Raw genomic sequence first — 22,415 nt, 5'->3', positions numbered from 1 at the left:
GGGTTCCCCACCAGTGCCCCTCACTCCAGACTTGCAGCAGCTGTGGGGCAGGGAAGTGCTGGAGGGGACGTGGCCAGGGGATGAGCTCAGTGCTTGGGGGGGGGGGGGGGGTGAGCTGTGCCACGTGGCAGGGAAGCAGCAGGCGTGAGAGGAAATATGCCCCCCCCCCTCCATTTCCGTCTTTCAGCCGGGTTTGTTCAGGCTTTAACAGCAGCTGGATTGTGTGCGCCCCCCCCCCCCCCCCTTTCAATTCCTCCTTTCCCGTCTCTGGCTGGTTTGTCCGTCCCTGCAGATCACGTGCACACCTCTCCTCCCCCCCCCCCCCCCCCCCCAGCCAGATGCCTGCTCCTGGGCAACGTCTGGCTCTTAGCCCCCAGCAATTGGGGGGGGGGGGGGTTAATCTGAATAACCCACAGCCGGCTTTCAGACAGGCCCCAGTGACTGCCCATGGCGTTGGGGTGGGGGCAAGGGGCTGGCCCCAGTGCAGCAGTGGGGGGCACTGTGCAGCAGGGGGCGCTTTCCCCTGGCAGTCTGCACCTCCCCCCATGGGGCTTGGCAGGGAGCGCTGTGCTGCAGGGGGCCCCAGGGGCACTGGGGGCTCAGCAGGGAGTGTTGCACTCTGCCCCAGCCCCCCCAACACGTTGAATCTCCAGATTTCTGTCCCCAATCCCCCCCCCCCAGCAAATGAGGAGCCAGGCGAACGGGGCCGTTCCCACACTGGGGCGTTTAATGGTCTGGGGGTACAAGAACCAGCACAGGCGGTGACACATACACAGGCTCACTTACAATCAGGGGGGGCAGAGAAGGCACCTTCATGCACCCGTCACATTCGGGGCACCAGGATGGACACACAGAGCGAGGGGGGACAGGGGCCCTGGCCCAGCTTCCGGGACCCCCCCAACCCCTTCCTGGGCACAGCCCCAGGGCAGGGCAAGGTGGGATCAGGCCCCCTTCTGCCCTGAACCCTGGGTCCAGCGGGACAAACCGGCACGTGTGGCGTGGGGGAGAGACAGTGTAGGAGGTGGAGATGCGAGACGGGGACCCCTAGTGGTGGAGGGGGGGGTATAGCAGCTGGGGGTGTGTGTACAGATATGAAGCATTTCCCCCTCTAGGGGGCACCAGCCACAGGGCAGGGACTGGCTGGCTCAAGGGGATGGGGCATGGGGCACAGGGCCTTTCCCCTCTAGGGGGTGCTGGCAGTGATCCAGCCCTGGGGTGTGGAGGGAGGCAGGGGCCTGGCTCCTAACCTGCCATTCCAGCCAATGGGGGGGGGGGGGGGGCCGCAGTGAGTGAGTGAAAATCAGTTTCGGCAGCGGAGGCAATGGCTTGAAAGCCCCTCTGCCCCCTTTCATCCTGTGCCCCTTAGTGGCAATGAGATACCTACAGCTGCATCCCACCCCAGCTCTCCTCCCCCCATGTCTACCCCACATCCAGAGACGCTGCAAATGCTGGAAGCTGGGGGCTATGCCCCATCCCCTCCCCAAAAGGGGTTCACTCCTGTCTTTTCCTGACCCACACCTGGAGCTGGTGCTACGGAGGAGCATCTAAAGCATTTACAGCCCCGGCTGGCCACGAAATACCAAACTCCAGAGCTCCCGGCAGCCATCAACTGGCCGACCTGACATTTCACATCAGTCTGATTACCTTCTTGGCTTGCTTCTCTGACCCGGCTTCAGCAGCTGATATCTTACAAACGCCGCACAGTAGAGATGTGCGGCAGGTGTTGTTTCGAAGCTGGGGCTGTCGGCTTTCAGATGGTATCTGACTTTTACTTGTGGTTTTAGCCAAAAGAGAGATATGAGCTGCTAAATGCGGGCTGGTGCAAGGGAAAAGGAAGCCAGAGGCTTCTGAAAACGATGGGGCTTTAAGGGGAGATATCTCAGGCTGCATTAGGAGTAGAATTAAGAGGTTGGCGGCGTTGAAAAGAGGAAATCCCAAGCTTTCCTGCAGTATAAAGGGTTTGTTTCTCACTCTGCGGCTCTTGAGAAAACAGACTTCAAAGCTGCACCTCCTGAATGACAATAAAGACATGGTACCCGCCGTTCCAGAGCTGGAGGTGACGGAGCATCTCCTTCAGGATGATCTTGGATGTGAAGAGATGACGGAGCGAGAGGGTGGGTCTGTGGGGCTGATCCCCCAGGAATACAAGGTCCAGGCGAGGTTAGGGTGGTGGGGGAGCAAACCCCCCCCCAGCTCTTCAGGGAGGGGGAGAGGTTGGGGGGCTGGCGAGGGTACATGGGAGGTGGCATTGACCCACGGGGCTCAGTGGCTGGTGCCCTGCACATTCCCCCCTTCGGGGGGCAGCCAGCATGAGGGGGGGCCTGAGACGCACACACAGCAAGGAGAATGGGGGGGGGGGGGGCTCAGGGACATGCGCGGCTCAGGGCAGAGCCCCCCTGACTTCCAGCGACTAGGACATTCGCCCCGGCTTCTTCTGACTCATCTGTGAGCAGGAGGCAAAACCGACAGGGGGAGCAGCGTCAGCACGTCGCTCCCAGGAACCCTGATCGCAGAACAGAGTCACGGACGCCTCTGGACCCCCTAGCAATGGGGGAAGGGAGTCAGGGAGAGAACCCAGGAGTCTTAGCTCCCAGTCCCTCCCCCCAGCCCCCACTCCCCTCCCAGAGCCAGGGATAGAACCCAGGAGTCCTGGCTTCCAACCCACCCCGCGCTCTAACCACTAGACCGCACCCCACTCCACTCCCAGAGATGGGGAGAGAACCCAGGAGTCCTGGCTCACCCCCCCCCCCCCAACCACTAGATCCCACTCCCCTCCCAGAAAACCCATGAGTTCTGGCTCCCAGCCCCCCCCCCCCCCCCCAGCTCTAACCCTCAGGCCCCACTCCCCTCCCAGAGCCAGGGATAGAACCCAGGAGTCCTAGCTCCCATTCTCCCCTCCCCCCACCGCTCTAACCACTAGCCCCCACTCCCCTCCCCTCAGCTAGAACCCAGGCATCCTGGTGCCAGTACCTGGGAGATGCTGATGCCGGTGAGTTTCTCCACAGTGTCCGGGAGTTTGCTCATGATTTCCAGCACCTCCCCAGTCATCTTGGCCGCGCCCACGCCCTCGCTCCCACTCGACACCATGGTGATCTTCTTCACCGCGCTCAGCGGCTTGCTGATCTCCTCCGCCACCTGGGGGGAGGGGCACCACGCCGCTCCGTTATTGTAGGGTCTGCCTTAAGTGCTAGGAGCTGAGCTGGGTTATCATCATGGAGGCTCCCATATGGGCTGGGGGCTCTGCACACTGATTTGTTATTGTAGAGCTGGGGGCCAAGCAGGCTGGGGTGTTATTGTAGGGTCTACCTTAAACACTGGCGGTGAGCCACTTTGCTAAGGCTTTCCACAAGGGCTGGGCGGGTTGTTTTTGCAGGGACTCTTGGGAGGGCTTGGGCGAGGCTGCTTTGTTATTGTAGGGTCTCCCAGGGAGCTGATCCTGCCCTCCCCCCGCCCTGGCCTCACCTGGGGCAGCTTCTCCAGCAGCATGTCGACCATGGCGGCGTCCTGGTACTGCTGGAACGCCTCCGCCTTCTTGGCCATCTGCTCGGCGTCCGCCCGCGCCTTAGCTTCGATGGCGAACGCCTGCGCCTCCCCCTTCACCTGCAGGGGGGGGGGGGGGCGTGATCAGTGCTGGGGGTGGATAGCTCCCCGCCCACCACTGCTGTCTCGGACGCCTGGGTCCCATCCCGGCCTCCAGCCCCCCTAGGGGTGAGAGCCCCGCGCTGCCGTCCCGGACGCCTGAGTCCCATCCCGGCCTCCAGCCCCCCTAGGGGTGAGAGCCCCGCGCTGCCGTCCCGGACGCCTGAGTCCCATCCTGGACTCCAGCCCCCCCCAGGGGTGAGAGCCCCGCGCTGCCGTCCCGGACGCCTGAGTCCCATCCTGGACTCCAGCCCCCCCCAGGGGTGAGAGCCCCGCGCTGCCGTCCCGGACGCCTGAGTCCCATCCTGGACTCCAGCCCCCCCCAGGGGTGAGAGCCCCGCGCTGCCGTCCCGGACGCCTGAGTCCCATCCTGGACTCCAGCCCCCCCCAGGGGTGAGAGCCCCACGCTGCCGTCCCGGACGCCTGGGTCCCATCCGCATTGCAAGGCTGGGAGGGGCGAGCGCCAGACTCACCCTCAGGGACTCTGCTTCAGCCTCCGCCTGCATGATGAGTTGGCACCTGGGGAGGGAGAAGGGGGGCAGTGTCACTGACTCCGGTGCAGCGGGGGGGGGGGCGGGGGGCGAGGGGGGACGCTGAGTGGAGAGGCTGGGAGCTGGCACCTGGGGAGGGAGAGGGGGGCAGTGTCACTGACTCCGGTGCAGCGGGGGGGGCGGGGGGGGGGGGGGACGCTGAGCGGAGAGGCAGGGAGCTGGCAGCAGAGGTTTGTGGGGAAGGAGGGTGCCGAGGGGTGAGCAGGGGGTTCAGGAGAAGGAGCGGTGGATGAGGCTTGTTGTGTGGGGCACAGGATGGGGGAAGGAATTGGAGCGGGGCACTGGATGGGGAGGTGAGGGGTGGGGTGCGGGGTGCTGGGAATTGGAGCGGGGCGCGGGATGGGGAGGTGAGGGGCAGGGTGCTGTGGGAGGGGATTGTAGTGGGCCGCGGGATGGGGAGGGGCAGGGTGCTGGGGGGGGATCGGAGCGGGGCGCGGGATGGGGAGGTGAGGGGCGGGTTGCTGGGGGAGGGGTTCAGAGCGGGGCGCGGGATGGGGAGATGAGGGGGGAGGGGCAAGGTGCTGGGGGGCGGGATGCTGGGGGAGGGGATCGGAGCGGGCCGCGGGATGGGGAGATGAGGGGGGAGGGGCAAGGTGCTGGGGGAGGGGATCGGAGCGGGATGGGGAGGTGAGGGGCAGGTTGTTGGGGGGGGCATTGGGGGAGGGGGTGGGGATCAGAGGCGGGGTACCTTGTGCGGGGAGGCAGGCTGAGGCTGGCAGGGAGCCCCGGGGGGGATCGGGGACAGGGCGCCGGGGTACGGCTGCAGCCCGTGCTGGGAAGAGGTCGCGGGGTGGTGTCCGGGCTGGAAGCGCTCGGCCCAGCTGGGTCTCGGGGGTGGCTGGAGGGCGGCGTGGAGAGAGGGGGGCCGGGGGGCACGATACCTCTGGGCCTCCGCCAGCTTCTCCAGCCGGTAGCGCTCGGCCTCGGCCGGCTTCTTGATCGTGGCCTCCAGCTCGTGCTCCTTGCGGATGATTTCCTGCTCCTGCAGCTGGATCTGCTGGGTCCGCTCCACCACCAGCACCTGCATCTTCTGCTCCTCGATCTTCTGCTTGGTCTTGGCCACCTGCACGGGGAGGGGTTGGGGGTCACCGCCGGGGGGGGGGGGGGTCAGCAGGGCCAAGGCAGCGGGAGTTGACACCATGGGGCGAAGGATCAAACATTGGCTGCGCCAATGGGCATCGCCACCATGGACACCTGGGGTTCATGCCAAGCCGACGCCCCCTGGGAGGTCAGAGGTCAATGTCGAGGGGTCATGGGTAAACACTGCTGGCATTTGTAAGTCAAGATTTGACCCCCGGTTGAGAGGATTCAAGGGGTGAAAGGTCAAGAACCGGCAACAGTGAGGGATCGAGGGACACCACCATGGGGGTGGGGTGGGGGGCCTGGCAAGGGCTGACCCCACTGAGGCAGGTCAAAGGTCAATGTTGGGGGCAGTCTGTGGTCAACACTAGGGGGGGTTGATAAGTCAAGAACTGACCCCAACAACGGATCAAAAGTCAACACCACGCAGAGGTCATGAGCTGACACCTCCAAGGTAGGGCCGGGGTCAACATGGCCGGGGGGGGGGGGGGAGAGGGGTCCAAGGGTCAACAGCTGACGTCAGTGAAGTGGGGGAGGGGTCAGCCTGGACAAAGGGGTCACAGGTCCAGAACCGATGCCACTGGACGGGTCGTCGTTGATGCCGCTGGGCGGCGAAGACATGTGGGGCCAGAGATGCCACCAGGGGCCGGCCAAGGGGCGCCAAGAGCAAAGGGTGGAGTCATCGGGCAGGGAAGGAAGCCAAGAGGGTCAACCCACCAGGCTGTCCAGAGTCAAGCTGCAGGGGGTCAAAGGTCAGCATTGGGGTCAGGGGTCACAGGTCAATAGCTGTGGGTTGGCCATCTCTGGCCATCACATCGACGTGCCTGACCTGCCGGGTTACGGTGCCATGGTGCCCAGACGCTTGGGCCAGGGGCTCGCATTGGGGGGGCCCTGATCCCCCTACCCCCATCCCCAGGGGCGTCTCACCTGCAGCTGATAGGCCAGGTCGGACTCGGCCTTGCGGGTGTTCACCTCGATATCGTAGGTGGCTTTCTTCAGCTCGTAGTCCCGCTGCGCCTTGGCCATCTCGATCTCGCTTAAGTACTGGGCAGAGAGCTTCTCCTGCTTCGCCTTGGCCTCCTGCGGGGGTCAGACCCACGGTAACCCCTGTCCCCCATCAGAGCCACAGGCCAGCCGGTATCCCCTGCCCAGTCTGACCCCCGGGCTGGCTGGCCCGTGCTCCCCACCCCCGGGTCAGAGCTGCAGGCCGGCCGGCCCATGTCCCCTACCCCTGGGTCACAGCTGCAGGCCGGCGGGCCTGTGCTCCCTGCCCCTAGATCTGACCCAGTCAGCCTGGAATCCCCCACCTCTGGATCAGACCCCCATGGACCCAGCCAGCTGGAATCCCTCTGCCCCCCCGGGTCAGACCCACGCGTCCAGCACTCACCTTGATGCCGGCGTCTCTCTTGGCCTCAGCTTCCCCCATCCGGGCGTCTTTCTGCACCTGGGCGGTCCTGGCTTTCCCCAGCGAGTGCAGATAATCCTGGGGCAACGCCGGGGCGGGGAGGGGGAGAACGGAACAGAGACAGACACCTCAGTCACGCCACACAGCCTGGCTGGAGCCTATTCCCCTCTAGGGGGCACTGGCTCCCATCCACTCTGGGGCAGGGCAGGGACTGGCTGGCTCCGGGCTGGGAATGGGACACGGGGCCTTTCCCCTTTAGGGGGCGCCGGCTCCCATCCACTCTGGGGCAGGGCAGGGACTGGCTGGCTCCGGGCTGGGAATGGGACACGGGGCCTTTCCCCTCTATGGGGTGCCGTTCTCCCTTACCTGGTCATCGTGAATGTCCTTGAGCGTGTAGCTCACCACGCTGATGCCCATGTTGACCAGGTCTGAAGAGGCCACTTTAAAAACCTGCTCTGAGAACTTCTTCCGATCCTTGTAGATTTCCTGCCCGGGGCGGGGAGACAAGGGGTGAGTCGGGGTGGGGGCGGGGCTGGGACAGACACATGGGGCGGCAGGTCTGACCCCCCAGCCGCTGGCCCCTCACCTCCACAGTCATGTGGGCCATGATGGCCCGCTGATGCCCCTCCAGCGTCTCCAGCGCGATGTGGGTGATCTCGCTCTCCGACTTGCCGAGGAACATCTGGCAGGCAGCCGCCAGCATCTCCTTGTTCTGGCCCTGTATCTTCACCTGCCGGAGCGAGGGGATGAGAGGGAGGAGGGATGGAGCCCCCTGCCCCCGACACCCCTCCCTGAGACCTCCAGGGATGCTCCAGGGGTGGGGCGCCTTCCCCTTTAAGAGGAAGAGGCTATTGCCTGCACCCCAACAACAGCTGCCTGGAGACGGTATCCATGGTGGTCAAGGGGGCTCTGGCCCTGTGGTCCCAGGGCATCATTGGGCAGGTACCAATGGGGAAATGGGGTGGATGAGCCAGGCTGGGCAGGTACCATCAGGGAAAATGGGGGGGGGGGGGTTATGAGCCAGGCTTGGCAGGTACCACTGGGGGAAATATGGGGGTGAGTGGCAGGTACCATTGGGGGGACCGGGTAGCTGGATGGTTTCCTAGGTGATCCCGACGCTGTTCCCTCCTCCCTGGGGTTTCCGCAGCGACCTCGGAGTCAGGGGACGCCGGTTACCTGGGCGATGCCGGTGACAGAGATGGGGACCCCGTGCCGGGTATAAACCTTCTCACTCTTCACGTTCAGGGTCAGCGTGTTCAAGGAGATCCTGTGGGGAAAGCAGGGGGGTCAGGAGAGGGGACACCCCCACTCCCCCTATGGACCCATCCAGCCCTGTATCCCCACCCCCACACTCTGATCCCTCCCTCCCCCAAAGCCCAAGCTCTGACCCCTCCTCAGTCCTGGCAACCTCTGCCCCAGCGGGGTGACGGGGGGGGTCCCCTACAGACTTGGGGAGTGCAGGGACGAGCCAGGGAGCCCTGACCTAGGGGCTCTCTGCGGAGGGGGGTTTCAGAGACTCACCTCTGGATCTGCTGGATGCAGGGGAGGACGAAGACCCGGCCCCCTGCCACCATCACTGGGGGGCTGCGGCAGAAGCCTAGGGGGAGGGGAGGAGAGTGTTAGCCGCCACTGGGCGCTGAGATGCAGCCGCCTCTGGGGTGGGACAGCCGGGAAACAGCCGCGTGGAACAGCGACGCTGCACGGGGAGGACTCGCCCATGGTTGAGATACAGCCAGCTGTGGGGTGGCTGGCTGGGGAACAGTCATGTAGAACAGGGACGCTGCATGCCGCTGAGATGCAGCTGCTTCTAGGGTGGGCAGCTGGGGAACGTGCCGTGAAACCTGAACAATTTGAAACCACTGGGGAAATTTTAAGGAGGCAGGAAGTGAGCTCAGCTGGGACACCGGGGTCGCAACATGACTTCAGAGTGACTGAGACTGATTTTAAGTCTTGTCAGTAAAATCGTAGCAGAGCCCAGCTCCCCCTGCTGCCCCCGCCCTACTCCCCACAGCCCAGCTCCCCCAACCGATCCCCCGCCCTGCTCCCCACAGCCCAGTGCCCCCTGCTAAACCCACACCCTGCTCCCCACAGCCCAGCTCCCCCGAACAACACCACAGCCCAGCTCCCCCCGCCATGCTCCCCACAGCCCAGTGCCCCCTGCTAAACCCACACCCTGCTCCCCCCAACGAGCCCCCCGCCCTGCTCCCCACAGCCCAGCTCCCCCTGCTGCCCCTGTCCTGTTCCCCACAGCCCAGCTCCCCCTGCTGCCCCCGCCCTGTTCCCCACAGCCCAGCTCCCCCGAACAAGCCCCACGTCCTGCTCCCCACAGCCCAGCTCCCCCGGCCGAGCCCCCCGCCCTGCTCCCCACAGCCCAGCTCCCCCTGTTGCCCCCGCCCTGTTCCCCACAGCCCAGCTCCCCCTGCTGCCCCCCGCCCCGCTCCCCACAGCATAGTGCCCCCGTCCGAGCCCCCACTCACTCCCTGCTGCCCCCCACCCTGCTCCTTGCTGCTCCCCAGTGGCCATTAGTGACGCAGAAAAGAGGATTTGATCTTTAACCATCAGATTAGCTCCTGCTCCCCCCCCCCCACAGGCCCATCCCCTGAGAGCAGGTGATGTCACTGGCTCAGATCCCAGCTCTTCACTGCTGGGTATTTCAGGCTGGGCGGGGGGGGCAGAAGTCCCATAAGTGGGAGGCTGGGCGGGGGAGAGCTCTCCTACTGTGCTGGGGGGCTCCAACTCCAGTCCCTGGTCCGGGTTTCTCCCGGGGATCGGGCCCCTAACGAGCTCGTGGCATTAGGCCCAGGTCTCAGCTAGCTGACGTGGCCACCCCAGCAGTGCGGAGGTGGGGCTGGGGGTTAGGGGTCCCAGGAGGGGGAGGGGGCAGCATCAGGTTCCTACCCTGGGATCGTCTCTTCCCACATGAGACTAGCAGGGGGGAGCCACTCACCCGAGACCACCATGGCCTCATTGGGGCCACACGTAAAGAACATCCTGATGCTGGAGGAATCCTGAAAGAGATGAGAGCGACTCAAATCGAACCCAGGAGTCCTGGCTCCCAGCCCCCCGCCCCCCCCCCCTCCGCCCTAGCCCCCTAGACCCCACTTCCCTCCCAGAGCCAGGGAGAGAACCCAGGAGTCCTGCCCCCCCGCTCTAACCACTAGACCCCACTCCCCTCCCAGAGCCAGGGAGAGAACCCAGGAGTCCTGGCTCTCAGACACCTCCCCCCCAACCACTAGACCCCACTCCCCTCCCAGAGCCAGGGAGAGAACCCAGGAGTCCTGCCCCCCCGCTCTAACCACTAGACCCCACTCCCCTCCCAGAGCCAGGGAGAGAACCCAGGAGTCCTGGCTCTCAGACACCTCCCCCCCAACCACTAGACCCCACTCCCCTCCCAGAGCCAGGGAGAGAACCCAGGAGTCCGGGCTATTTTCCCCTCTCCTGCCAGGCGGTGGCGCGGATAATAACAGACCCGTCCCTGGCCAGACTCCAGCTGAGCCCCAGGGAGCTCCCCACCCACCTGCTGCCTGCGCCCCACAGAGCCGCTGCTGGTTCCGCCCAGCGGTGGAGGGGATCAGTGGGGTCCCGTCCACCCCTTGCAGCCCCCCCATCGCACCCCCAGCTGTGCACCCCACGTCAACCCTGTGCTTCGGCCCCGACCCCCATCTCAGCCCATGCACTCCGCCTGTGCATTCCCCGACCCCCATCTCCACCCATGCACCCCCCGATCCCCCCCCTCTCTGCCCGTGCACCCCCCCGACCCCCATCTCTGCCCATGCCCCCCTCCGTCTGTGCACCCCCATCCCCCATCTCCGCCCATGCACCCCCCCGACCCCCTTCTCTGCCCGTGCAGCCCCTCCGCCTGTGCACTCCCCCACCCCCATCTCCACCCATGCACCCCCCCGACCCCCATCTCTGCCCATGCCCCCCCTCCGTCTGTGCACCCCCATCCCCCATCTCCGCCCATGCACCCCCCCGACCCCCTTCTCTGCCCGTGCACCCCGTCCGCCTGTGCACTCCCCCACCCCCATCTCCACCCATGCACCCCCCGATCCCCCCTCTCTGCCCGTGCACCCCCCGACCCCCATCTCGGCCCATGCTCCCCCTCCTCCTGTGCACCCCCCGAGCCCCATCTCCGCCTGTGCACTCCCCCACCCCCATCTCCACCCATGCACCCCCCGATCCCCCCTCTCTGCCCGTGCACCCCCCGACCCCCATCTCGGCCCATGCTCCCCCTCCTCCTGTGCACCCCCCGAGCCCCATCTCCGCCTGTGCCCCCCCCCCCCCACCTTTGCACCCCCCGCACCTTTGCTGACCGGGTCTCTCGCTCCGACCAGCTCCCCGTCTGTCTGTCTGTCCCCCTGCTGCAAACACGCCCCACCCTCCTGTGACCGCCGCTATCCCGTCAGCCCCCGCACTTTTCCCAGGGCCGGGGCGGTGCTGCCACCTGCTGGCCTCAGCCCCGCGTGGCAACCAGGCAGCTGCCGGGGGCTGGCTGTGGTGTTTCCCACAGGAATTGAAATTGGGAGGGAGGTCAGGGCCGATGGGGGTGAGACCGTGAGGGTGAAGCTGGGCTGTATCTAGGGTGACCAGATGTCCCGATTTTATAGGGACAGTCCCAATTTTGGGGTCTTTTCTTATATAGGCTCCTATTACCCCCCCACCCCCTGTCCCGAGTTTTCACACTTGCTGTCTGGCCACCCTATATGGCACCATAGTAGAACTGAAAAATGTTTCATGACCATTTTATTAGATTTAACTCATATTTTAAAATCATCACACAAATTAAAGTTGGCTGTTCAAGCCTCCTATGACGCATGACAGCTACATCCTCCTTGGTTTCTTGTTGTAATTTTGCACAACTCTGCTAATGAACTTCTTGAATGCATCGTGTTCATCTTCGGTGGCTTCTCGTGTGTCCGGTACTTCCATTCCTTCAGTTGATATGCGCATGAGTTCATTCACATGGTCAAGCAGAAGCGACGTCTTTCAGAACACAAAATTCTATTCGATGAGGAAAAATAACACTCAACTGTAGCTGTTGTGACTAGGAGTAGCAGGAGATGAATTCCTACTTCTTTCATCCCAGGAAACAGAACACAAAGATTGGGTCGAGCCACTAGTGATGATAAAAAAGAAGTTGAAGTCAAATCTTCATTCATTCGTTGTATGATATTCCACTCTGTGTTCAAATTCTCTATTCTGTCCTGAGCACATGGCAGCCCCATTGCTGGAAGTGCCTCACTCCACTCAACTGTCGGTGTTTTATAGGACAGGGATCTGTAAAACCTACGCAGAGGTTGAGTAGAATCTAGAAGTCGCTGTTGTAGATTTTTAAGAATCAAGTCTGTGTACTTTTTCAGTTGTCTTAACAAACACTTCTTGTCCTCTTCACTTAAGGATTCAATATAAATGCCTTCATTAGTCAACTTCTGGACTGAAGTCTTTGCTTCTCCCAGTACATTTTCAATGGATAGCTCTCTGATTGACCCAAATGTAGCTCCTATTGCTGGACAAAGATCTACTACTGTTGTAGCAGGTGCCTGGATGGCATTGTTTAATGACCCAAGTGGTTCCAACAGTAGACTTACAAGAGAGAGAATGGCAATAGTCTTCTCTGAACGTAGTAGCAAAAGTAATCCACCAGCCTCACTACTTAGATCCATCTCATCTTGGTAGATACTTTCCAAAGCCAGTAACAATGGCTGGAGTAATTTTAAGACAACAGCCAAGGATCGCTCATGAGAAAGCCAGCGGATTTTCCCAGGTTGGACTAATTTGAACTTCAGTCCAGTGTATCTTCTATAGTTTCCAAGATATTCAGTCTTTTTGGACTCTTGCTGAAAAAAGAATATAATGAAGACATTACATTTATAGCTTTTTAAATGTCTTTTGAAGATTCTGCAGCTTGTACTAGTGCTATTTGGAGTAGATGGCCTCTGCAGTGTGTATAGGAGAGACTAGGGTTACAATTTTCTCTGAGCAAAGCTTGTACTCCACCATGTCTTCCAGAGACGTTCGCAGCTCCATCAAATGCACAAGCAGCCATCTGTTTGGGGTCCAATTGACAAGCATTTAACTCTTCTACGATGTGGGTTGTCACAGATGCAGCCGATGTGTCTTCTATAACTCGAACATCTAGAAATGCATCTACTGGCCTACCCCTGACATCAAGATAGCGTACACAATGACTTAATACTTGATGCATTCATCAGCCATGTGTGGACATTTTCTGAATGCGGTGAGAGAGTTCTTCACTTTTTCAACTGTTGAGTCTTTCACTGTTGCACCGCATGCTTCTAGCCAGTCAGTTGAGTTTCTGGCAGAAAGATAGTGAGCATTTGCTGGTCTTGTTCAGAACCAGTGTTCAACTTCAGGATGAACAAGTGACAATGCACTTAACACTGGCCTCCAGTTTGTAGTGTGTGGTATCTCTTGCTTAAATAGAAAGTAGGATGCCACAGCCATGTTTGGTCGCATGAACGGTGTTGTGTCTCCAGCATTCTTAACAGCCTCGTTAACACTCACCGGTGTTGTCCTTGGTCAGTGGCGACTCAGAGTTCAGAGCGTAACAAATGCCAATAGAAAAAACTACTTTTCAGGTTCAAAACAAGCCAGTCCTTTCATTGCAGAGAGTCAAGCTGGTTACTTGGCATTGTTGGCCCGCATTTTTTTCAGTCCCTTCTTGTTGTGCTTCTTTGCAAATCGCATGTTCCTCAGAAACTTGGGATCAACCCCCTTCAGAGATTCGTATCTCTGGGATCTGGGTTTCTTGATACCATTTCTGTGCCATTTGCGAGACTGGTTGTGAGTGGTGTGATTCTTGGACTTGGCCATGATTAAACCGACGCTTCACCACCGCGGGGACCGAGCCGGAAGAGCTCAGAGGTGCTTTCACATGAGTTCACCTCCCAGGTGGGGGCAAGAAGTCACCTTGCTCGTTCCTCCAGCTGCTCACTGTTCACTCTGGCCACTGTTGTTTGTTGTGCCACCGTTCACTCCATCGCTCTGTTACCAATGGCCCTGCGCCGTCACCTTCTGCGGCCACCTGCCACTGTGACCTCTGCGAGTTGATCTCTTGAGGTTCTACCAGCTCTCAGTGATTTCAACTCTCGGGGGGGAACCTCGCTGCTAGTGCAATCTGGGCCGTCTCTTCCACAGAAACACTGTCCCACAGCAGGACACTTAGACCTCAAAAACAACAAGGAGTCTGGTGGCACCTTAAAGCCTAACAGATTTATTTGAGCATAAGCTTTCGTGGGTAAAAACCTCACTTCTTCGGATGCATAGAGTGAAAGTTACAGTAATAAATCTCAGGGGGTAGCCGTGTTAGTCTGTATCTACAAAAACAACAAAGAGTCTGGTGGCACCTTAAAGACTAACAGATTTATTTGGGCATAAGCTTTCGTGAGTAAAAACCTCACTTCTTCGGATGCATAGTAATAAATCTGTTAGTACAACCTGGTCCTGAAGCCTTTCCCCCCAGCTCATCAGTAGCTGTCAGGGAGAGCACAGTTAGATTTTGCTTACAAATCACCACGTGAAATGATTAGATTGGCCAACATCACCGAAATGAATGCACTGACATTGTCATCAAAAACAGCAGCTGTAGAAGGAAGCGAGTCTATGTTCATACTTTTCAAATCTATTCTACTTTTTCTGGTACACGTATTTTATCATACACAGTACATGATTTTCAACTGTGTATTAATGTTTCAATTTCAATTCAAATTTCCAAACAATCACTAAATTGGCAACACTGCATGTAACTAGTTCACAAAACTGGGGGGGGGGGGTTGGGGAAATTTGGGGGGGGGTGTAGGGAAATCCCTGGCTGCCTGGCTTGGGGAGAAGGGGGGAGACAGCAAGTTCCCTGGGACCCCACTCCTGCCAGAACCCCCGAATCCATGAAGCCTCTGGGTTGGGGGAGCCCAGGGCTGGGCTAGCAGGAGCTGCGGGTCGGGAGTGAGGGGCACCGGCAGAGCTGGGGAGGACCAGGATTTCGTGAGTTAACCCTGCTGTTTTGGCCGGAGCCCCCATCCCGTTCTCCTGCCTTTCCAAGTTGCGTCTGCGTCACTTCCTGTCCCAAACTCGGGGGCTCGGCGCCTGTGAAGGGGCCACTCGGTCCCCACCCAGAGGTGGCTGCATTAGAGCCCCTGGCTGGCTCCTGTTAACTGTCACACAGCGCCGAGCGGCGGCAGGTCACCATGTGGCCACCAGGTGGCGCGCGCGGCCAATAGACCAGCGCCGGGGCCGGGGGGGGGGGGGGGGAGCATCGTCTGAACATGGGGGAGAAAATTTGCTCCTTTCAGTGTGTGTGTTGGGGGGGGAGGTGCCCAGCCCATAACGTCCCCCCTCCCGGCCTCTGTGTCCCCCCCCAGAATAAGGGCAGAACATGAGTGGCAGAGAGTGGCAGAGAGCCCCCCCACGAGCCAGCCCCCCACGTGCCTGCACCGATGCCTGATATAGGGGGCACTAGGGGCGCTCGATGTCGGTGGCATGTTCGACCCCCACCTGCTCTGCCAGGGGTCAGTTCATGCCTGGGGGTGCAGCGGGAAGGGGAGGGTTGGTAACATGGGCAGAGAGCCAGCAAACTCGTTACACACGAGGTTCTCAGCTAGGAGGGAGCCGGATTCATTAGAATTATCAGAGCCGGAGCCCCCGAGCGGGGACAGGCCCCGTGCCCCATTCCCTGCCCCCCTGAGCCAGCCAGTCCCCACCCTGGGGCCAGATGGGAGCTGGAGCCCCCTAGAGGGGACAGGCCCCTGCCCCACTCCCTGCCCCCCTGAGCCAGCCAGTCCCCGCCCTGGGGCCAGATGGGAGCTGGAGCCCCCTGGAGGGGACAGGCCCCGTGCCTCATTCCCTGCCCCCCTGAGTCAGCCAGTCCCCGCCCTGGGGCCGGATGGGAGCTGGAGCCCCCTGGAGGGGACAGGCCCCGTGCCCCATTCCCTGCCCCCCTGAGTCAGCCAGTCCCCGCCCTGGGGCCAGATGGGAGCTGGAGCCCCCTGGAGGGGACAGGCCCCGTGCCCCATTCCCTGCCCCCCTGAGTCAGCCAGTCCCCGCCCTGGGGCCAGATGGGAGCTGGAGCCTCCTGGAGGGGACAGGCCCTGTGACCCATTCCCACCCCCCTGAGCCAGCCAGTGCCCCCAGGTTAGGGTGACCAGAGAGCAACTGTGAAAAATCGGGACGGGGGTGGGGGGTAATTGGTGACTATATAAGAAAAAGCCACAAATATCAGGACTGTCCCTATAAAATCAGGACACCCTGTCACCCTACCCCAAGTCAGACTTGGCCCAGGGAGTGTGTTAGAGGCAGGGTGTGTGTGTGTGTGTGTGTGTATGTGAGGGGTGGGGGAAGAGCTGTGTATTTCCAGTGCTGCTATTTTCACTCCTCTGCCCCCATGTAGCTCTTTATATTTAGGTCCTGCCCTGGGCTCTCCGTGCCGGGTGGGGGCGGGGGGCGGACATGGGCTCTGCCGCTTCCTTTCGCGTGTGGTTCTCACCTCTGGGGGGAGAGGAAACACAGCCGTGCGGTTAGGCAGAGCCCGGAAGCCGCGAGTTTGGGCAATTCCCGGCCTGGGCCCGGGCCCAGGGCCCCCAGCAGCGCTTTCCGTCGTGTGTTTCGTCAGCTGGAGAGCAGGGGGTTGTGTGTGTGAGACCCCGCGTGTGTGCACAGACACACACACAGCCACAGGCCAGGCCGGGCCATGAAAACACACACACAGAGCCAGGAGTCCTGGTTCCCAGCCCCGCCTGCTCTAACCCCTAGACCCCACTCCCTTCCCAGAGCCGGGGAGAGAACCCAGGAGTTCTGGTTTCCAGCCCCCCCCCCCCGCTCTAACCCCTAGACCCCACTCCCTTCCCAGAGCCGGGGAGAGAACCCAGGAGTCCTGGTTCCCAGCCCCGCCTGCTCTAACCCCTAGACCCCACTCCCTTCCCAGAGCCGGGGAGAGAACGCAGGAATTCTGGTTTCCAGCCCCCCCCCCCCACTCTAACCCCTAGACCCCACTCCCCTCCCAGAGCTGGGGAGAGAACGCAGGAATTCTGGTTTCCAGCCCCCCCCCCCACTCTAACCCCTAGACCCCACTCCCTTCCCAGAGCCGGGGAGAGAACCCAGGAGTCCTGGTTCCCAGCCCCGCCTGCTCTAACCCCTAGACCCCACTCCCTTCCCAGAGCCGGGGAGAGAACCCAGGAGTCCTGGTTCCCAGCCCCGCCTGCTCTAACCCCTAGACCCCACTCCCTTCCCAGAGCCGGGGAGAGAACGCAGGAATTCTGGTTTCCAGCCCCCCCCCCACTCTAACCACTAGACCCCACTCCCCTCCCAGTCCCCGGGGGTAGAACCCAGGTGTCCTGCTGAGGTCACCCTGGGCTGAGTGTCCGTTGCCACAGGCGCTATCTGTACGTGTACGTGGGCGCTCGCTATATATAACCCTCCCCTCGTGGCCCAGACAGGTACCGGCGGGAACCCGCAGTTCCTCTACCCCCACAGAGAGCCCGGAATAGCCCCTTATCAGCCATTGCCGCTGGTCTTATCCGTATGTCCAAGGGCGCCGAGCGTGGCTCACCCAGCCTCTCCGGCCCCCGCTGTCTGGGAGCCTGGCGCTAAGAATACCCCAGAGGAGAAAGAGCTGGATAACACTCCCGCTGGGGGAGCAGGGATTCGCTAGATTAGGCAGCCCCAGCTGAGGGTGGCTGGCTGGCTGGATCGCTCAAGAAGGAGCGATTTGCTGGAGCTAAGGATGGCGGGACGGGGCTGAGAAAGGTGGGTTGACAGATACACACATGCCCCGGTCGAGTCCAGTGCGACAAAGTCCCTGACTCCCAGACCCTCTCGGAGACACGCCAGGACCTCGAGAGGTTGTCCAGTCCAGTCCCCTGCACTCAAGGCAGGATAGAGTAACCAGACAGCAAGTGTGAAAAATCGGGACAGGGGGTGGGGGGTAATAGGCACCTATATAAGACAAAGCCCCAAATATCGGGACTGTCCCTATAAAATCGGGACATCTGGTCACCCTAAGGCAGGACTAAGTATTATCTAGACCATCCCTGAGAGGTGTTTGTCTGACCTGCTCTTAAAAATCTCCATCAGCACAGAGTCCACAACCTCCCTGGCCAATTTGTTCCAGAGTTTAACCACGCCGATAGTTAGGAAGTTTTTCCTAATGTCCAACCTAAACCGCCCTTGCTGCAATTTAAGCCCATTGCTGCTTCTCCAATCCTCAGAGGTTAACGAGAACAATTTATCACCTTCCTCTTTACAACAATCTTCTACATACTTGAAAACTGTTCTCATGTCCCCCCTCGGTCTTCTCTTCTCCAAACTAAACAAACCCATTTGTTTCAATCTTCCCTCATAAGTCATGTTTTCTGGCCCTTGAACCATTGTTGTTGCTCTTCTCTGGACTTTCTCCAATTTTTCCACCTTTCCTGAGATGTGGCGCCCAGAACTGGACACAATACTCCAGTTGAGGCCTAATCAGCAAGCGGAAGAATTACTTCTAATTTCCTGATTACAACACTTCTGAGAATACAGTATATCTCAGCATGAGATTTGGTTTTTTTGGCAACAGCGTTACACTGTTGACTCATTTAGCTTGTGGTTCACTATGACCCCAGATCCCTTTCCACAGTTCTCCTTCCTAGGCAGTCATTCCCCATTCTGTATGTGTGCAACTGATTGTTCCTTCCTAAGTGGAGGACTTTGCATTTGTCCTGATTGAATTTCATCCTATTTACTTCAGACCATTTCTCCAGTTTGTCCAGATCAGTTTGAATTTTAATCCTGTCCTCCAAAGCCCTTGCAACCCCTCCCAGCTTGGTATTGTTCGCAAACTTTACAAGTGTGATCTCTGTGCCATTATCTACATCATTGATGAAGATATTGAACAGAACCAGACCCAGAACCGATCCCTGTGGGACCCCACTCATTATGCCCTTCCAGCATGATTGTGAACCACTGATAACTACTCTCTGGGAGCCATTTTCCACCCAGTTCTGCACCCACCTTATAGTAGCTCCATCCAGGTTACATTTCCCTAGTTTGTGTATGAGAAGGTCATGCAAGACAGTATCAAAAGCTTTACTGAAGTCAAGGCAGACCATGTCTACCACTTCCCCTCTGTCCCCAAGGCCATTTACTCTGTCAAAGGTCACAAGCCTTGTGGATGGGGAGGAGGGGAGGAATAGATAACACCACCATTCAGCTGAGGATGAGAACCCAGGTGTCCTGACTCCCAACCCCCCCGCTCTTACCCCCTGGATCCCACTCCCCTCCCAGGGCCAAGGCTGCTGAGAGCGGGTTCAGGCGGTGGTGAAAAAAAAATTTTGCTCCCCCCGCCAGGGCGGACCAGCTAAACAGGGCTGATGGGGTGGGGGGGAGAAGAAAAGCCAGGCCCCCTTCCGGACCACCGGGCCCAGGTAATTTGTACCGGCTTCCCCCCCGCCTCTTGTCGGCCCTGCCCAGGGCTGCCCCCCTCCCTCATTAAATGGACTAGTCTCTCTGAAGAGTTTCCCCCAAGGCCCTACCCCCATGATCCACCATCAGCCGAGGTCCCGGCGTGTCTCCGAGAGGGTCTGGGAGTCAGGGACTGTCTCGCACAGTATCCAGCTGATATAATGCAGAAAGTGGGGGGAGCTTGGAATGTGAAGACCACCCCCTGCTCACTCCCTGAATGCTCCTGTAGTTGAATTGAGCTTTGCCCCCTCCCCCCAACTCAATCTCCTTGCTCCTCCAGCACCATGAGACCCTTGCGCTCCTCCAGCTGAGTTGAGCTTCGCCTTCAGCCGACCCCCTCCCCCAAAAGATGTGGGATCCCCCTGCCCCCCCAGGAAATCAGACACACCCAAAGGATTCAACAGGTTTATTTTGTTCACAGAACATACACAGGTTGGACGACTCGTCCGGGAAAGAGTTTGGGGCAAAAACGCCTTGGAAACATCAGCCTGAATTTTGGGCAGTTCGGGGGCAAGTCTGGGTCTCCGAAACATCCAGAGCCTCTCACAAGAGCTTACACAGTAAGCGCACACAGCAGCCAAGGACCCTGCTGGTCAGACACCCAGGGCGGGAGTGTAGCTGGGGGGTGTCCGAGAAGGAAGGGCAGGGGGTCAGCGAGCTCTTTAATGCAGGCTGGTCTTACCCTGACTTCTCGCCTCCTCCCAGGGGCAGAAAGTTCCCCGTTTGGACTTTCGGCCTCCAAACTTCTCCCTCCGCCCAACGCACCAGCACTTCCTTAGTTCTGTGCCCCAATCAAGGAGCTAGTTTACAGGAGAGCCGAGGATCAGAGGCTGTTTTGCCACAGAGCAACCCAGCCTGACCTCCCCCTGGAGAACTGTAGCGTTGAATTCTAGTAGATTTGGCCGTCACAAAGTTTTTCCCCCCCTCCTAGGAGCATTTCCATAGTTTTATACCTCCCTGGGATTTGCAGCCAGCTATTCCTCTGTCAGCTCCACCTCGCCTCAGGCTGCTTTGCCACCACTTTGAGCAGGGTTTCTCCCCCTGGGTAACGGCACTAATAAATATTAATTAAAGTCCCCATAGAGACAAGAGCAAGATACATGTCCCTGTCTAAAGGGATGAGGACGTTTAACGGTTTTATTCCACCCTAGGTTAAAGCAGCATTTTCCTCGCAGGCATGTTTCCGCTTTGATCATTAAATAGCACACTATCTTTAAATTACAAAATGTATAAATATTATAAATATTAGATATTAATAAGTTATGTCAGTAATACCCCTCCCCCCACACAAAGTCTCAGTCACTGCTGGAGCCAGGAATTCCCTGCTCACGGCTGCCGAAGAGGTTTCACGTTGCTATTGACGTCAAGCGTCCGGATTCTTCACCGGCTTAGTTCAGAGGCAGCAGCAGAAAGAGTTGGCCAAAGGCCAGGCGGAGTTAACCCATTAGTGGCTGGAGCCAGGCCCCAGGCCGGGTTGACCCCTTAGGTGTTGGCCTGAGAAAGGCTGGGTGGGGGTCTCAGAAAGCGGCTGGATTCTGCTCCAGGAATTGGCTGATTTCCATGGTGGAGTCGGCAGCCTCGTGCAAACTGGTAGCGTTGGCCACCTCTGGGACCTCCGGGGGCGTCGGGAGCACTTCTGGGAGGGGGGTCTCGCAGCCGGAGCCCCCGCTCTCTACAGAGCAGTTGGGGACCCCCTGCTCGGGCCCCAGGGCCAGGTTTTCGTCGGTGTTATAGACTTGGAAGAAGATGATGGTGAGGAGGATGAAGAGCAGACGCTTGGCCTGGCTGCGCTCCTTGGCTGGATAGTAGCGTTTCACCTGGTCGGGAGGAAGGAGACAGGACATTAGAGACCTGGCTGGCAGGGGGACCCAAGTATTACCCACAATGTGCCCCGTGCCCAACAGATTACCCAGAATGCCCTGGCACTCAGCCCCAAGGCAATCCCACTACCCAGACTGCCCCCCACCCAGCAACCGTGGCTAGGAGGATAGCTCGGTTACCCAGAATGCTCTGCTTCTACCCACAATGCTCTCTTCCGCCGAACCAACTGGAGCTTCTGGAGCAGTGTGGGTTCAGCAGCTGAGTGCAATGGGGTTCAGGTTGCCTGGCTAAGCATGATCTAGATGCCCCCCATGTGTCATATGCCCCATACTGCTCCCAGCTGGGGGCAGATTAACAAGAGAATCACCCCTGGCTGTGAGCAGCAGGGAGCCTGGACACACACAGGACCCCCCACCAATCAGCCAGGGATCTCTGGGGCAGAGAGACGTGCACATGGGGCCTCCTGTCCGGGACATGCAGCAGCAGGTCCAATGGGGTGACTCATCCTGCACTGGTCTGTATGCCCACAGCAAGGGGGCTGGGCTACAGATCTCAGCTTCCCTACTCCACTAGCCCAGGGGGCAGCATCGCTCCCTGCAGCCAGGAGAGGCTACACCACCCTCACCCTCTCTCCAGAAGCAGGGACTAACCCAGAGAGCCATCACCAGGGGAAACTGAGGCACAGAGCAGGGGATCAGAAGGTGAGCCCTCACTCCTGAATCCCCCCCACACACACTTTAACCCAATAGACCCACCCCCCCCAGAGAACCCAGGCGTCCCGGCTCCCACAGCAACCCCACAGACTCACCACGGGGGGGTAGAGCACTTTGCGCAGTCGTTTCCTGCCCCGGGCTGGGTTCCTGCGGGAAGGGGTCTCGCTCATCGCAGGCAGGGGGTCGAAGGTGAAGTACTGGGGGCCGGTGCCCTTGCTGGGGGGCTCGGCTCTGGGCAGGGCGGGCATCCGGGGCTCGCAAGCTAAGCACATGCTGGTGGCGCCGTACAGCGCGTTCATGGGGCTGGGGCGCAGCGCGATTTTCAGAGCTAATTTCCGGGTGCGGCGCAGATCGATGTTCTGCTCCTGTCACCCCGGCGCCGCCTTATAAATGAAGCAAGCCCCGCCCCTGGCGCCCCATTGGCTGCGCCCGGGGGTGACAGCTCAGCGTGCAATCACGGGGGAAAATCCCGGGCCGCTGGGCTGTGCTGGCCCCGAGCCCGGGCGGGGGATGGCACGCAAGGGGCGGGGCTGGGGGGAGGGGGAAGCAGGGCAGAAAATAATGAATGCAGGAAATCTGCAAGTACACACAGAGTGTGCAACCCCCCCCAGCTGTGCAACACACACACACACACTGTGTATACACTCCCAGCTGTGCGACACACACATGGACAACACACACACACTGAGTGACCTCCCCCCAGCTGTGCAACACACACACAGACACACACCCCAGCTGTGCAACACACACACACTG

The 22,415-nt window shown here is 60.0% G+C and overlaps 2 protein-coding genes across 3 annotated transcripts; both read right to left on the bottom strand.

The window, feature by feature from the left end:
* Positions 1 to 1,278: 1,278 nt before the first annotated feature.
* On the bottom strand, positions 1,279 to 11,063 carry FLOT1 (flotillin 1). Of its 2 annotated transcripts, none has more exons than XM_054047416.1 (13): positions 10,989 to 11,063; positions 9,623 to 9,683; positions 8,197 to 8,272; positions 7,852 to 7,942; positions 7,262 to 7,405; positions 7,042 to 7,161; positions 6,658 to 6,753; positions 6,198 to 6,350; positions 5,072 to 5,253; positions 4,113 to 4,158; positions 3,463 to 3,600; positions 2,971 to 3,135; positions 1,279 to 2,541 (listed from the first exon to the last, which is right to left on the bottom strand). In XM_054047416.1, exons 2-13 carry the CDS (start codon positions 9,663 to 9,665, stop codon positions 2,521 to 2,523), a joined length of 1,275 nt encoding a protein of 424 aa, XP_053903391.1. In that variant the 5' UTR covers positions 9,666 to 9,683; positions 10,989 to 11,063; the 3' UTR covers positions 1,279 to 2,520. The 2 variants fall into 2 exon arrangements, with proteins under 2 accessions (XP_053903391.1, XP_053903390.1); XM_054047415.1 differs by having other exon boundaries at positions 1,279 to 2,443.
* Positions 11,064 to 19,516: 8,453 nt separating this feature from the next.
* IER3 (immediate early response 3) lies at positions 19,517 to 22,010 on the bottom strand. The gene is made up of 2 exons (XM_054047329.1): positions 21,755 to 22,010; positions 19,517 to 20,942 (listed from the first exon to the last, which is right to left on the bottom strand). Exons 1-2 carry the CDS (start codon positions 21,956 to 21,958, stop codon positions 20,643 to 20,645), a joined length of 504 nt encoding a protein of 167 aa, XP_053903304.1. The 5' UTR covers positions 21,959 to 22,010; the 3' UTR covers positions 19,517 to 20,642.
* Between the last annotated feature and the right edge of the window lie 405 nt (positions 22,011 to 22,415).

This window comes from Malaclemys terrapin, chromosome 13, assembly GCF_027887155.1.
Source record: "Malaclemys terrapin pileata isolate rMalTer1 chromosome 13, rMalTer1.hap1, whole genome shotgun sequence".
Classification (NCBI taxonomy): Eukaryota; Metazoa; Chordata; order Testudines; family Emydidae; genus Malaclemys; species Malaclemys terrapin.
Note: the sequence above shows the minus strand (reverse complement) of the source record. Positions and strands in the feature narration are given on the sequence as shown.

Coding starts and splice junctions, on each gene's coding strand:
- FLOT1 (XM_054047415.1), bottom strand. CDS start 9,665: ATGTTCTTTACGTGTGGCCCCAATGAGGCCATGGTGGTCTCGG. Junction 6,754..7,041: donor AGGACATTCACGATGACCAG/GTAAGGGAGAAC, acceptor GCGTTGCCCCAG/GATTATCTGCACTCGCTGGG. Junction 4,159..5,071: donor AAGCTGGCGGAGGCCCAGAG/GTATCGTGCCCC, acceptor CTCCCTCCCCAG/GTGCCAACTCATCATGCAGG.
- IER3 (XM_054047329.1), bottom strand. CDS start 21,958: ATGAACGCGCTGTACGGCGCCACCAGCATGTGCTTAGCTTGCGAGCCC. Junction 20,943..21,754: donor AAGTGCTCTACCCCCCCGTG/GTGAGTCTGTGG, acceptor CCTCCCGACCAG/GTGAAACGCTACTATCCAGC.